The 15,157-nt window shown below is 42.8% G+C and overlaps 1 protein-coding gene across 1 annotated transcript in view; it reads left to right on the forward strand.

Annotated features, from left to right (window-relative positions):
- DARS1 (aspartyl-tRNA synthetase 1) overlaps positions 1–15,157 on the forward strand; it is an 83,447-nt gene that overhangs the window by 1,506 nt on the left and 66,784 nt on the right. Inside the window, exons 2-3 of the mRNA XM_075530025.1 lie at positions 1,205–1,262; positions 11,739–11,831. Coding sequence (XP_075386140.1) covers positions 1,205–1,262; positions 11,739–11,831 — 151 coding nt within the window. The remainder of the gene's footprint in view (positions 1–1,204; positions 1,263–11,738; positions 11,832–15,157) is intronic.

Genomic DNA, 15,157 nt, shown 5'->3' on the forward strand with positions numbered 1-15,157 from the left:
TCAGAGCCACTCACTTGTTTGAAAGTATAGACTATGTCAGTAGTAGTCTGGGCTCTACACTCCATTTCCTGCTCCTAATTTTGTCTGTAACAAGAATCTTGATATTGTATTATCAGTGTAAAACAGTTTGTAACCTCGTATGCTGATGCTGGTTTTTATGGAACAACAAGCTGTGAATTTTTTTATGATGTTTTACAAAAAGAAAGCTGTAGCTAGCTACCCAGCATCTCCAGTTTCCAAAGCCTGTGGACCATCTGGTGTTCAGAAAGCTTATCCAAAACGTTGGTTCACTTTGAACATCGCTTCCTGTAATGGGAAGTGAATAAAACTGGTGCTTCACTCCTCCTACCCCCTCCAAGAGGAAATTTATATCCCTCTTTTGAAGTAGTTTAATCTCCTTTTGGAAGGAAATGGAGTTAAAATGTGTTGTACATGTACATAAATTTTATCTGAGAGTGCTACAGTGCTGTTCTGTATGGTATATCCATCCAGGATTGATTCAAGTCAAGACAAACTAACCATAAAATGTGGGCACTTTTTCATCAGCTGTGGAGTACATTTGTAAACGATACACGACTTATTTCTACACTCTAAAACTAATTCTAATAAAATAATTCTGAAATCTAAAAGGGATTTATTAATGTATTCTGTTATTTCATTGGTTCTCAATCTTCCTAATGCTGTGACCTTTTAATACAGTTCCCCAAGTTGTAGTGACCCCCAACCATAAAATTATTTTCATTGCTACTTCATAACTAGTTTTTCTACTGTTAAAAAAATCAGAATATAAATATCTGATGTGCAGGATGTATTTTCATTGTTTAAAATTAAACATTAAAGCAGTGATTATTCTCAAAAACAATATAATTTTATATTGTGAAATATTTTTTTCTAATTCCAAATAAATGAGATTTTGTCTTGAAGCATGGTGTAGCATGGGTAACAGTCAGCATGCCAGGTACACATGTGGGCGTATCTGCATGTGGGCAGACCTGCCTGGAGATAGAGGAGGGGTGTCTAGGTTCCTAAGACCATCAGAAATAATGTTTTCTGATGGTCTTAGGTGACCCCTGTGAAAGGGTTGTTTGACCCCCAAAGGGGTCACTACCCACAGGTTGAGAACTGTGTTTGTTGCATGTATTCTGTTCCATGCTATTTGTGTTTCTCATACCAAAAAAAAATGTGGTTTGGTTTTTTTTTGTAGGATTATGCTAAAGAAAGATATGGAGTATCTTCAATGATACAGTCGCAAGAAAAACCAGGTTAGTAACTATGTCATATTAATAAAGTTTGTTTCCCCCAACACCAGTCCCATACTCACTATGAACAGAGCTTAATACATTGGAGATTGACCCGTGCAGGGCAACAGTTCATGGGGTGGTGCCAGCAGCAGAACTGCCCTTGTATAGACTACTCATTGACAGTGTCTTACGTTCTGTCGGTAGAAAAATTGTTGATGGTATCAGAGCAATCACCCTGAACGCCGGGGGATGATTTAGCATGCTCATCTTCTGATGACCATGATCTTACTTCCTTTTTTTTTTTTTAAACATTTTATTAGGGGCTCATACAACTCTTTATCACAATCCATACATATACATACCTCAATTGTATAAAGCATATCTGTACATTCTTTGCCCTAATCAGTTTCAAAGCATTTGCTCTCCACTTAAGCCCTTTGCATCAGGTCCTCTTTTTTTCCCCTCCCTCCCTACTACCCCCTCCCTCATGTGCCCTTGGTAATTTATACATCATTATTTTGTCATATCTTGCCCTATCCGGCGTCTCCCTTGACTCCCTTCTCTGTTGTCAGTCCCCCAGGGAGGAGGTCACATGTGGATCCTTGTAATTGGTTCCCCCTTTCCAACACACCCACCCTCTACTCTCCCAGTATCGCCCCTCACACCCCTGTTCCTGAAGGTATCATCCACCCTGGATTCCCTGTGCCTCCGGCTCCTCTATGCACCAGTGTACAACCTCTGCTCTATCCAGACTTGCAAGGTAGAATTCGGATCATGGTAGTTGGGGAGGAAGCATCCAGGATCTGGGGGAAAGCTGTATTCTTCATCGGTGCTACAACGCACCCTGACTGACTCATCTCCTCCTGTTAGACCCCTCTGTGAGGGGATCTCCAAGGGCTGACAAATGGACTTTGGGTCCCCACTCTGCACTTCCCCCTTCATTCACTATGGTAAGATTTTTGTTTTGTTTTGATAATGCCTTATACCTGATCCCTTTGGCACCTCGTGATCGCACAGGCTGGTGTGCTTCTTCCATGTGGGCTTTGTTGCTTCTGAGCTAGATGGCTGCTTGTTTATCTGCAAGCCTTTAAGACCCCAGACACTATCTCTTTTGATAGCCGGGCACCATCAGCTTTCTTCACTGCATTTGCTTATGCACCCATTTGTCTTCAGCGATCCTTTCTTGGAGGTGTGCAGCCAATGATATGATTTTTTGTTCTTTGATGCCTGATAACTGATCCCTTCGGGACCACGTGATCACACAGGCTGGTGTGTTCTTCCAAGTGGGCTTTGTTGCTTCTGAGCTAGATGGCTGCTTGTTTATCTGCAAGCCTTTAAGACCCCAGACACTATCTCTTTTAATAGCCGGGCACCATCAGCTTTCTTCACTGCATTTACTTGTTCACCCGCTTTGGCTTCAGCAGTTGTGTCGGGAAGGTGAGCATCATTGAATGCCAGTTTAATAGAAGAAATTATTCATGCATTGAGGGAGTGCTTGAGTAGAGGCCCAAGGTCCTTCTGCCACCTTAATACTAAACCTATAAATGTAGACACATAGATCTATTTCCCCATCCTCATATATATGTTTGCGTGTACCTGTCTTTGTCTAGACCTCTATAAATGCCCTTTGCCTCCTAGCTCTTTCCTCTATTTCCCTTGACTTTCCTCCTGTCCCACTATCATGCTCCGTCCCCACCTGGGTTACAGCTATACCTCTTCTTTACGTTACCTTACCCTTGATCATTCCCTACCAGGCCTGCCACGCCCCCCTCACCACCAATTTGGATCCCATGTTGTACCCTTGCCCTTGGGTTTGTTAACACCACTTCCTTAGTCCTCCACCTCCCCCTATCCCAAGTCTCGCCGGAACTGTCGGTCCCTTTGTTTTTCCTCCAGATTGTTCATCCAGCCTGTCTTATTTAGACAGACCTGTGGAGATAATAACATGCACAAAAACAAGACAGAGGAAAACAAAGCAACAGTATACAACCAGACAACAAACAGAAACAACAAACCACTGACAAAGAACAAAACAAATCACATCAAGAAAGAAAAGCTTGTAGTTAGTTCAAGGATCGTTTGTTGGCCTTTAGGAGTGTTTTCCAGTCCAGTCTGTTGGGGCACCACACCCTGGCTCCAAAGTCCACTTTCAGCATTTCCTGGGGACCTTGCCGCTCCATTCCCTTGCTGTTCCGCTGCATTCCCCCAGTGCTTTGCCTCGGTGTGGTGGGATCATGTCAGGTGCAATTGGCACTGTGTCTCTGGTGCTGTCCCCTATAGCGCCATTGGTCACTGAGGGGCATCATGTCTCATAGTGGGGCCAGCCATCTTGTCCTCTCTGTGGACTGGCTGCTCTAATCAGGAACATCATCCTCACGGCCTGGTGGGCCAGCCTGTGCTCCACTCTCTCCTCCTCCCCCTTCATCTGCTCCCGTGTGCTCTGATCTGATATGTCCCTCTCCCGGAGCTACAGAATCAATGTCGTCCTTTGAACCAAATTCTTCTGGGGGGAGGGTCAGGAATCCACTTAATATTTGGTGCTGGGGCCAGCCTCCCAGACCTCTCCACTGGTTCCCTTCTCCGTGCCGGGATATTGCATTCACACCTTGCGGCACTGGGTTGAAGTCTGGTCCCTCTTTCCCTGTGGCTTTATGGTTTCTTTGGGGTTTTGTTCGACCTTTTGTTTCTGGTCTTGCGTTTGGGTTTCTTTTTCCCCTCTGTTTGCTACTGCTGTTGTTGTTAGTCTTATAACATTCCATACATCAATTTATATCAAGAATATTTTTACTAGATAGGAATTGGAAACACAGGGAATCCTGGGCGGATGATCTCTTCAGGACCAGTAGTGTGAGTGGCGATACTGGGAGGGTAGAGGGAGAGTGGGTTGGAAAGAGGGAACTGATTACAAGGATCTACATGTGACCTCCTCCCTGGGGGACGGCCAACAAAAAAGTGGGTGAAGGGAGACGCCAGATAGGGAAAGATATGACAAAATAATAATCTATAAATAATCAAGGGCTCATGAGGGAGGGGTTAGCGGGGAGGGAGGGGAAAAATGAGCTGATTTGCAAAGGGCTTAAGTGAAGAGCAAATGTTTTGAGAATGATGAGGGCAATGAATGTACAGGTGTGCTTTATACAATTGATGTATGTATGTATTGTGAAAAGAGTTGTATGAGCCCCTAATAAAACGATTGGGGAAAAAAAGAATATTTGTACCATCATTTTCTAAACATTTACTTTTAACCTTTTTTTAAAATTAAATAATACTTTTATTGACATATCCTACTCATTCCAGTATAGCCCTTCCCTCCCCATTCATTCTGTTGTTCAAGTCCATTGGGTAGGGGTCTGCAGTCATCAGTGCTATCCCCTCTCAGCTCCCATGCCCCTCAGGTCACCTTACTCCTGTCACTGCCTCTGAGGGTTGTCCACCGTGACTGCCATGTCCCAAGAGTTCTTGAATGTACAAGTGGACTTAGGCAAAGCTAGCATGCTTAATGAGGCGAAACAAACAAGTCACAATAGTAAGGGGAGGAAGTAATAGAGAACTCTAGGTGGTTCCTCATTGCCATGCCACCCCTCGATGTCTCCTCTGTTCGTGAGGCCTTTCTGCGAGACACTGGCCTGTTGCCTTGCTGGTGGACTTTGGGTCTCCACTATGTCCACTCCCCTCCATATGGATTTGGTTGTGTTTTTGAACCTCTGGAACTTCTTCCCATCGACACCTCATGATTGCACAGGCTGGTGTGCTTCTTCCATGTGGGTTTTGCTGTTTCCATCCTAGATGGCCTCTTGTTTAACTACAAGCCTTTAAGACTCCAGATGCTATAGCTTTGATAGGCCCCATGTGTGTTCTTTACCACATTTGTTTACGCACCCATTTTTTTCTTCAGCAATCATGTCAGGAAGGTGGGTATCATACAGTGCCACATTATTAGAACAAAGATGATCTTTTCTTTCTTACTCTTTATGTGTATTTTAATTTTTATATTATTATTTTATTCTTGCCATTTTATCTTGTTTTTGTTTTTATTGTTACCGCTGAGTTTCCAATTTTGTGAAGCACAAAAGGAGTAGATACATATAGTAACTGATACAATGGTTTATCAGGGATATGGAGGTGACAGTGGAGATAAGGGAGGATTAAGGGGATTTAGAGAGCAAATAAGGAATCCGGGAGGTGGAAGTGAGCACTGGAATTGATTATGATTGTGTTTACAATTCATTGTGAAGCGATTTAACCATGGAAGTGTATGATTTGAGAATACCACATCAAGAAAACCACTAAAAAGAAGAATGTTGATATAATGTGAAAAATGTAGCCAATATCATTGAACAATATGTGGAGATTATTTAATGGGGTCCTAATTTGATATGTAAACTCTCACCAAAGCACAGGAAAATATATTAAAATAATAAAGTTTTTAATTCCAGGAAAGCTCTTTATGTTAAGTAGGATTTGTTCTAGGGAGCAAATTCCAAAAGGTTTAAATCATACTGATAACCTCGTAGATGCCATAACCCTGTGTGGTATCAGCATCTCTCTAAAACATTAGTTTAGAGTCCCTATTCAGGAAAAATAAGGAGCACTAGTGGCATAGTGGCTATGAGTTGGGCTGAAATCTGAAAAGTTGACCACTCGAAACCACCAGGTGTTCTCAGGAGAAAGACGGGAGCTTTCTACTCCTGTAAACAGTTACAGTCTTGGAAACTCAAAGGGGCAGTTCTGCCTGCCCTTGTGGGTCGCTATGAGTCTGTATTGACTCTGACAGTGAGTTTGGTTTTGTGACTTGACGATCTAGAAAAAGGAAGAAAATACATGACATAAATACTGTAGATTAAATAAGGGGGCCCCAATGATGCTGTGGGTTAGGTAGTTATTGAGATCAGCAAGGCAGACCCCTCCAACCACTCCTCAGAAGAAAGATGAGACTTTTACTCCTAGAAAGGTTTCCAGTCTTGGAAACCCTAGGTAGAGTTTTTGGGAACGGAAAAGTCAGCAGTGGGAGGCCACCTCCCGCTCTGTGGGAGGACAAGCTTCCAACTCCTGTCAAGATCTCCTGTCACAGGAACCCACAGGGAAGTTCAGCCCTGCTCTGGAGGGTCAGTAGGAGATGCAGTCAACTCGAAAGCCATGCGTTTGGATGTCTGGTTAGGAGATAAAAGAAGAGTTGTTACTGATACCTAACTGCCTTCATCTTATGCATCCTCTTTGCAAACTTTTTTTTTTTTTTTTTGCTTTTCAAGACTTTATTTTTTTTTCTGTTTCAGAAATATTTTTATTATTATACAAGAATCCAATTGATTTTTTAAAAATATTTATCTTGAATGCTGCCACTTTGCTGGATCTCTCAATTGTTACCAATAATTTTTTTTAACAATTTATTGGGGCTCATACAACTCTTATCACAGTTCATACATATACATACATAAGTTGTATAAAGCACATCTGTACAGTCTTTGCCCTAATCATTTTTTCTCCTCTTTTTTTACATTTTATTAGGGACTCATACAACTCTTATCACAATCCATACATATACACACATCAATTGTATAAAGCACATCCATACATTCCCTGCCCCAATCATTCTCAAGGCATTTGCTCTCCACTTAAGCCCCTTGCATCAGGTCCTCTTTTTTTCCCCCCCTCCCTCCCCTTTCCCCTCTCCCTCATGTGCCCTTGGTAATTTATACATCGTTATTTTGTCATATCTTGCCCTATCTGGAGTCTCCCTTCCCCCCCTTCTCTGTGTCCCTCTCCCAGGGAGGAGGTCACATGTGGATCCTTGTAATCAGTTCCCCCTTTCCAACCCACTCACCCTACACTCTCCCAGCATCGCCCCTCACACCCTTGGTCCTGAAGGTATCATCCACCCTGGATTCCCTGTACCTCCAGCCTTTATATGTACCAATGTACAGCCTCTGCCCTATCCAGCCCTGCAAGGTAGAATTCAGATCATGGTAGTTGGAGGGAGGAAGCATCCAGGATCTGGGGGAAAGCTGTGTTCTTCATCGGTACTACCTCGCATCCTAATTAACTCATCTCCTCTCCTAAACCCCTCTATGAGGGGATCTCCATTGGCCGACACTTGGGCCTTGGGTCTCCACTCTGCACTTCCCCCTTCATTTAATATGGTATATATATACATATATACATATACACACATATACACATGCATATATATACATACACACATCTTTTTTTTTTTTTTTTTGCATGATGCCTTATACCTGGTCCCTTGGCACCTCGTGATCGCACTGGCCGGTGTGCTTCTTCCTTGTGGGCTTTTTTGCTTCTGAGCTAGATGGCCGCTTGTTCACCTTCAAGCCTTTGAGACCCCAGACACTATCTCTTTTGATAGCCGGGCACCATCAGCTTTCTTCACCACATTTGCTTATGCACCCATTTGTCTTCAGCGATCCTTTCTTGGAGGTGTGCAGTCAATGATATGATTTTTTGTTCTTTGATGCCTGTTAACTGATCCCTTCGGGACCACTCGATCACACAGGCTGGTGTGTTCTTCCATGTGGACTTTGTTGCTTCTGAGCTAGATGGCCGCTTGTTTATCTTCAAGCCTTTAAGACCCCAATCACTATAAATTAAGGGGATTCCTGCCCCTCCCCCGAAAAGAATTTGTTCCAAAGGACGACATTGACTCTGCAGCTCCGGGAGATGAACATATCTGATCAGAGCACACAGGAGCAGATGAAGGGGCAGGAGGAGAGAGTGGAGCACAGCCTGGCCCACCAGGCCGTGAGGATGATGTTCCTGAGTAGAGCTGCCAGTCCACAGAGAGAACAACATGGCTGGCCCCACTATGAGACATGATGCCAATCAGTGACTAAGGACAATACAGGGGACAGCACCAGAGACACAGTGTGGGAATTGCACCTGACCTGATCCCACCACACCAAGGCAAATCACTGGGGGAGTGCAGCGGAACAGCAAGGGAATGGAGCAGCAAGGTCCCAAGGGAATGCTGAAAGTGGACTTTAAAAGGGCCAGGGCATGGTGCCCCAACAGACTGGACTGGAAAACGCTCCTAAGGGCCAGCAAATGACCCCTGAACTAACTACAAGCTTTTCTCTTGTGAACTGTTTTGTTCTGTTCTTTGTCAGTGGTTTGTTTTTGTTGTTTTGTTGTCTGGTTGTATACTGTTGCTTTGTTTTCCTCTGTCTTGTTTTCGTGCATGTTAGTGTCTCCACAGGTCTGTCTGAATAGGACAGGCTGGATGAACTATCTGGAGGAAAAACAATGGGGCCAACAGTTCCGGGGGGGGACTTGGGGTCGGGGGGTAAGGGGGGTAAGGAAGTGGTGTTAACAAACACAGGGACAAGGGAAAAACATGGGACCCCAAATGGTAGAGAGGGGGGAGTGGCAGGCCTGGTGGGAAATGATCCAGGGTAAGGTTGCTTAGAGAAGAGGTATACTCTAGCCCAGGTGGCGACGAAGCATGGTAGTAGGGCAGGAGGAAAGTCAAGGGAGATGGAGGAAAGAGCTAGGAGTCAAAGGGCATTTATGGAGATCTAGACAAAGACATGTACATGCAAATATATATATGAGGATGGGGAAATAGATCTATGTGTCTATATTTATAGGTCAAGTATTAAGGTGGCGGAAGGACCTTGGGCCTCTACTCAAACACTCCCTCAATGCATGAATACCTTCTTTTATTAAATTGGAACTCTATGATGCTCACTCTCCCGACACAACGGCTGGAGCCAAAGTGGGTGAACAAGTAAATGTGGTGAAGAAAGCTGATGGTGCCCTCTTTGCAAACTTTAAAGAAGCGACCCTCCTTATGTTTAACCCCTAATTGTGCGTCTGTGACCTGTTTTTGGTTAGACTCGTGCTCTGCTTGTTGTTAGCTGCCATGGAGTCAGCTATCCACTGCTGGCGGACCCTCTGTACAGCACAACAAGTGGTACCTAGTTCCTGTACCATCTTCGTGACCAGCGGCGCAGCAGATGCTGTGATCCATATGCATAGATCACCAGGCTTTTCCTAAAGCACATTTACACCCTCCGACAGGAGGTAGAAAGTAGGAATTCTGCCACGGAATCACCAGTGTCCTCATCCTACACTGCTAGACTCTTTCAGACATTTGTTTTCTGGTTTTTAACAGTATCATTGGCATATAATTCACATATCACACAATTCAGTCGTTCAGTCATATTAAGAACTGTACAATCATCACCACAATCAATTTCTAAATACTCATTTTCTGATTATTTCACAACATTTTTGAAAACTAGATGAGGACTGTTGAGTTACGTGCCTCCTGTGGGTACATCTGGGACAGGACCTGAAGCGTGGTCCTTCCATCTCCTCTGGCTCCTTCGGCCATTAAGGTAATTATTTACTCTGAGCCTGAGTGACTAAAAATTAAACTAGTTATCCTTAGGTCCCAGTCCACATTTTCTGATTACCACACTTTATATGTATCTTCAAAATTCACTTTGTCATTTTAAGTTTCCCTTCTAGACCTGTAGTTTTGATTTGTTTTTTTTAAAACCCTAGACTCTCTCTGTAGATATTTTTTCATCATTATTGGGGGCTTCTACAACTCTTATTACAATCCGTACATCGATTGAATCCGGCAACTTTGTACATATGTTGCCTTCATTCTTTCTTTTTTAATCATATTATTAGGGGCTCATACAACTCTTATCACAATCCATACATGCATCAGTTGTGTAAAACACATTTGTACATTCATTGCCCTCATCTTTCTCTAAACATATTTTCTTCACTTAATCCCCTAACATCAGCTCCTCATTTTCCCCCTCCCTCCCCATTCCCCCCTCCTTCATGAATCCTTGATAATTTATAAATTATTATTTTGTCATACCTTGCACTGTCCAACTTCTCCCATCACCTACTTTTCTGTTGTCCTTCCCCCAGGGAGGAGGTTATATGTAGATCCTTGTATTCGGTTCCCCCTTTCCATCCCACCCTCCCTCTACCCTCCCAGTATCGCCACTCACACCACTCGTCCTGAAGGGATCATCTGCCCAGGATTCCCTGTGTGTCCAGTTCCTATCAGTACCAGTGTACATCCTCTGGTCTAGCCAGATTTGTAAGGTAGGATTGGGATCACGATAGTGGGGGTGGGTGGGGAGCATTTAGGAACTAGAGGAAAGTTGTATGTTTCATCGTTGCTACATCGCACCCTGAATGGTTCGTCTCTTCCACAAGATCTTTCTGTAAGGGGATCTCCAGTGGCCTACAAATGGGCTTTGGGGCTCCACTGTACACTCCCCTACTCATTCATAATGATAGGGTTTTTTTTCTGATGATATCTAATCTCCTCAACACCTCGTGATTGCACAGGCTGGTGTGCTTGTTCCATGTGGGCTTTGTTGCTTCTGAGCTTTAAGACCCCAGACACTGTATCTTTTGATGGCCGGGCACCATCATCCTTCTTCACCATGTGTTTGCTTATTCACCCGCTTTGTCTTCAGCGATTGTGTCAGGAAGGTGAGCATCATGGAATTTAATAGAACAAAGTGTTCTTGCATTGAGGGAGTACTTGAGTGGAGGCCCAATGTCCTTCTGCTACCTTAATATTAAACCTATAAATATATGCACATAGATCTATTTCCCATCCTCATATAAATATATTTACATATGTACATGCCTTTATTTATACCTCTATAAATGCCCTTTGCCTCCTAGCTCTTTCCTCTATTTCCTTTGACTTTCCTCTTGTCCCAGTTAGTCTTCATTTGGGTTTCAGTAATTCCTCTTGGTTACATTACTCTTGATCACACCCTACCAGACCTCCTAACACCCTCCTCACCACTGATTATGGTGAGATTTTAAAAATCATTTTATTGGGGGCTCATACAACTCTTATCACAATCCATACATACATTCATTATATAAAGTACATTTGCTATCCTCATGACACCCGTAATTTTCAACTTATAAATGTGCATTTCTTTTATGTCTGTTCTGTATTTAGATTTCAGCGCCTTGGTGACATAGTGGTTACAAGTTGGGCTGCAAACTGCAAGGTCAGCAGTTTGAAACCACAAGCAAAGTGAGGTGCCATCTAATGTGATTGGATTTAAGGGCACAGGAGCATTTGAGACCCGTGCGATTCCAGCTTGTGGTTCTCTTTCCTTTAGAGTAGTGGCCTCTTCCTCTGTCCTTGAAAGCTCATAGTGAGAAAGATAGTGCTCCTATTATCTCAGCAAATGTAGAAAAGAGCTATGTTCCCAACGTCTGTGTGTAAACTGTCATGTGCTTAGTTTGAGTAATTTGCTCTTCCGTAGATCAGTCACTGGCCTAAGCGTGCTGGACAGCCCACCCCCTGACCACAAATATAGTTCACAGAACTTGAGCGAAATTGCAGATGGAAGGTGGTGAAGATGATGTGAAAGATGGAGAATTGTTTTGAGACAGAGACAAGTGCTTATACTACTGGTTATATTATTGTTTCTTTGTAACTTCTTAATTACAAATTGTTTTTTTACTTATTTGCTGCAGATCGAGTTTTGGTTCGAGTTAGGGACTTGACCGAACAAAAAGCTGATGAAGTTGTGTGGGTGCGTGCAAGGGTTCATACAAGCAGGGCTAAAGGTAAGAGGAACAATTTAACCTATGTTTTACCTCTGTAGGGGCTTTAGTGAATTCATTGTTTTGAAAGACAGTGTTCTCCATCCTGCTTTCTGAGTAGCAACTAGCAGTTTTTAAAAACTTGTGAACAGCCATCAAAGGTATAACGATGGTAAAAGTACCATCTAAGGAAAGAAAAGTAATGAGAAGTGAAAGACAGAGACAGTTAGTGCAGTGCACTGGTGGACCACCCAAACATCTGTCTCCACAAACAGACCAGGAGAACCAGATGTGGTACCCCATGTTAGAATAGTCAGCCATTCTAGACCCAAAGGGCAGTACTTACCCAAGAACAAAATGTCGAAGGTTAGGACCAAAGGAGGAATGGAAATGGGAAGCACAGGGAGAAAGGGTGGGATAAGTGATGGTACATCAAGGGGGTTGCGATGGATGCTTGGAAACAAAATATTTATAAACTGTTTGCTGTAAAACTGATGATCTGCTCTGGTAACCTCCATCTAATTCACAATAAAATGTTTGGGTTTTTTTAAATAGACATTTCATCAGGGAAGATAAATGATCAACAAATCATGAAAAGGTGATAATGTCATTACAGTGCCACAATGAGATACGATGTCACTCCCACTGGGATGGCTCTGCTAAGGGAAACAGAACGTAGCAAGGGTTGGCAAGAATGTGGAGAAGTTGAATTCCTCATCCATTGCTGGTTGAATTACAAATTGAGGCAGCTGTTGTTGTTTGGGGGTTCCTTAGAAATTTAAATATAGAATTGCCTCGACTCCTCTTTTTTGTTTGGGTAAAAGAAAAGAAAAATAGGAACACAATACTTGTACACCAGTATCCATTGCAGTACTATTCAAGAGCGTATTTCCAGTAGAATAGGATTCTGCTATAAAGAGAAACATAGCCCTGTTCCATACTGCAGCCTAGATGAACCTTGAAAAAAATATGATGTGTAAAAATAAGTCAGTTAGTCCGAAGGTTGTGAGTTATTGTTAAACTGTTTAGCATTGTCTCCCACCCACAACCATATTTGACTAGCTTTAAAAAAAAAAGTCTGTCAGAAAAAGACAAAGAAAGTATGGTCCCCCTTCTGTGCAATAATTAGGTATGACAGATATCTTTCTTTTGGGGGAAAATGGGAAACCAATAATGGTGATTGCTCCTCAACATGATGAAAGTAATGAATGCCACTAGATTGTACATTTTGTTTTAATATTTTATTGTAGGTAGGGTACACGTTTACAGAGCAAATCATTCATTTCCAATTCAACAACGTGTACACATTTTATTTTGTGACATTAGGCATGCCTCCCCCCCTCAATATAAGAGCATTGTTCCCACTTCTTCCCTGGCTCCCCATTCTCTTTGCCTTCTTCTCTGCCCCTTCCTGCCTTCTGACCTCTGTCTTGGCACAGCGCCGCCCGTTTGGTCTCTCATGCTGATGCGCCTGAGGAGCACATGTCTCACAGGTGTTCATTGTTCACCCTAGAGGTCTGTCTGTTTGGATTGAAAGGACCCGAAGGACTCTGGGACGGAGTTCAGTTCCAGGTTTGGAGGGTGTCTAAGGACCATAGTCCTCAGGGGTTCCATCAGTCCCTATCACAGCAGTAAGTCTGGTCGTTTATGATTTTGAATTTTTTGGTACATTTTTCTCCCACTTTGCCCAAGACCTTGTTAGGATCCCCAGCAGAGCAGTCAGTTGTGGTAACTGGGCATTAGCTAGTTCATATGGTCTCAAGCTAGTAGAGGCTATGGACTAGTTTGAGACCATATGAACTAACTTTTTGGACTAATTCTTAGCTTGCGTCTTTTTCTTCAGTCCTCTGCTTTGGATGGAAAGAGTCCCAAGTCCAGAAGTTGTATCTTAAATGTCTGCTCACAGGTTTCTAAGAATATAATTTCTGTTCACCATGGTATATTTGGAATTTTTTTTAATGCACTCTGTTATGCCTTTTGAATTCTGTTATACCTGAGAGCGGGATTGGCGGGTCACATGGTGTCTAATTTTATATATTGTATGTTGAGAAGCTTGACATTTATTTGCAGTCTTGGTAATTAGTTAGAGGGAAAAGGACAGAGACAGCTAATAAGACTGTACTTTAAAATCTAATACCCATGTCCACATATAGCTATTCAAATTAAAACTTTAAAGAAATTGAAATTTGAAATGCACATTCTCAGTCACAAAAGCTTGTGAGAGGCTCCGTAGAGCTTGTGAAAATGTTCCATGAACTTCTAATTCTATTTCTCTACCAACTTTTTGAAGCCCCCTTTAATTTTGTGTGTGTGATAGCCACATCTGGCTAGTGCCTCCCCTATTGGGCATCATAAATAGTAAACACTTCCATCATATAGAAAGTTTTACTGGAAAATGCTGAACTAAAAAAGATTTTGTTTTCACATGACCCCCTTCAATTTGTGAATTAGGCAAAGTAGGCATACTCTTCCTTGTTCTAAAGGGGACACTGATGCTCAGAAAAATGAAGCACTTTGCCCATGGTTACATAGTAATCCATAGAATTACCCCCCAAAAAAGCCAGAAGCTTCGGAGAACACCACGTGTCTGCCGAGCAAAGTTAGTTGCTTCTACTGGTATTGAATCCATTCCATGCTGTAGTATGTTTTACATTGTGTTTTAAAACATCTTCTTCTTAGTGGAATCAATGAGATGCTATTTCACCCCCATAGTGTGGCTATGATAGGAAACACAGATAACAACTTGAGTTGGCAAGGGTGTGGAGGGTCTGGAACCTTCACCCACTGCTGGGAGAATTGTGAAATGGTGTAGACTGTAACCCATTACTTTAATATTCCAGCTTTTTATACATTTCTCTGGTTTACTCAGGTTCACTACTGTTAAGAGTTTGTTTATTCTTCCATGTTGTCCCTCAGATTGATGAAAGAATTAATACTGGCGAATTTTTGCATTTTAAAGTGATGCTATTTGCCTTCCTGAAAGTTGGTTCTGCCAGCAGATAATTGTGTTGTGTCGCCAGCCTCACGTGCTTATACTTCCCATTAGGCAAAAAACTTTCTCTGCCCAACCTGGACCCTGTGGTTCCTAAGAATAGTTGCTTAACAAATTAAAAGATGGACTGCTTGGTTTGCATAAGCGGGCCTTTGAACGGTTCATTTCTGTTCAACTCCACTGAGAAAAAAAGATTCTACTACTGAACCAAGGATGCCTCCCTTCACACACTGCTGTTCTATTTCATCCCTTCATGTCTTTCTTGAGAGGCCCTGGTGGTGCTGTGAGTTAAGCATTGGGCTGCTAGCCTCAAGGTCCGTGGACCAGAACCCGCTCAGCTGCTCCCGCAAAGGGAGGA

The sequence above is a fragment of the Tenrec ecaudatus genome, chromosome 13 (genome assembly GCF_050624435.1).
Source record: "Tenrec ecaudatus isolate mTenEca1 chromosome 13, mTenEca1.hap1, whole genome shotgun sequence".
NCBI classification, from domain to species: domain Eukaryota; kingdom Metazoa; phylum Chordata; class Mammalia; order Afrosoricida; family Tenrecidae; genus Tenrec; species Tenrec ecaudatus.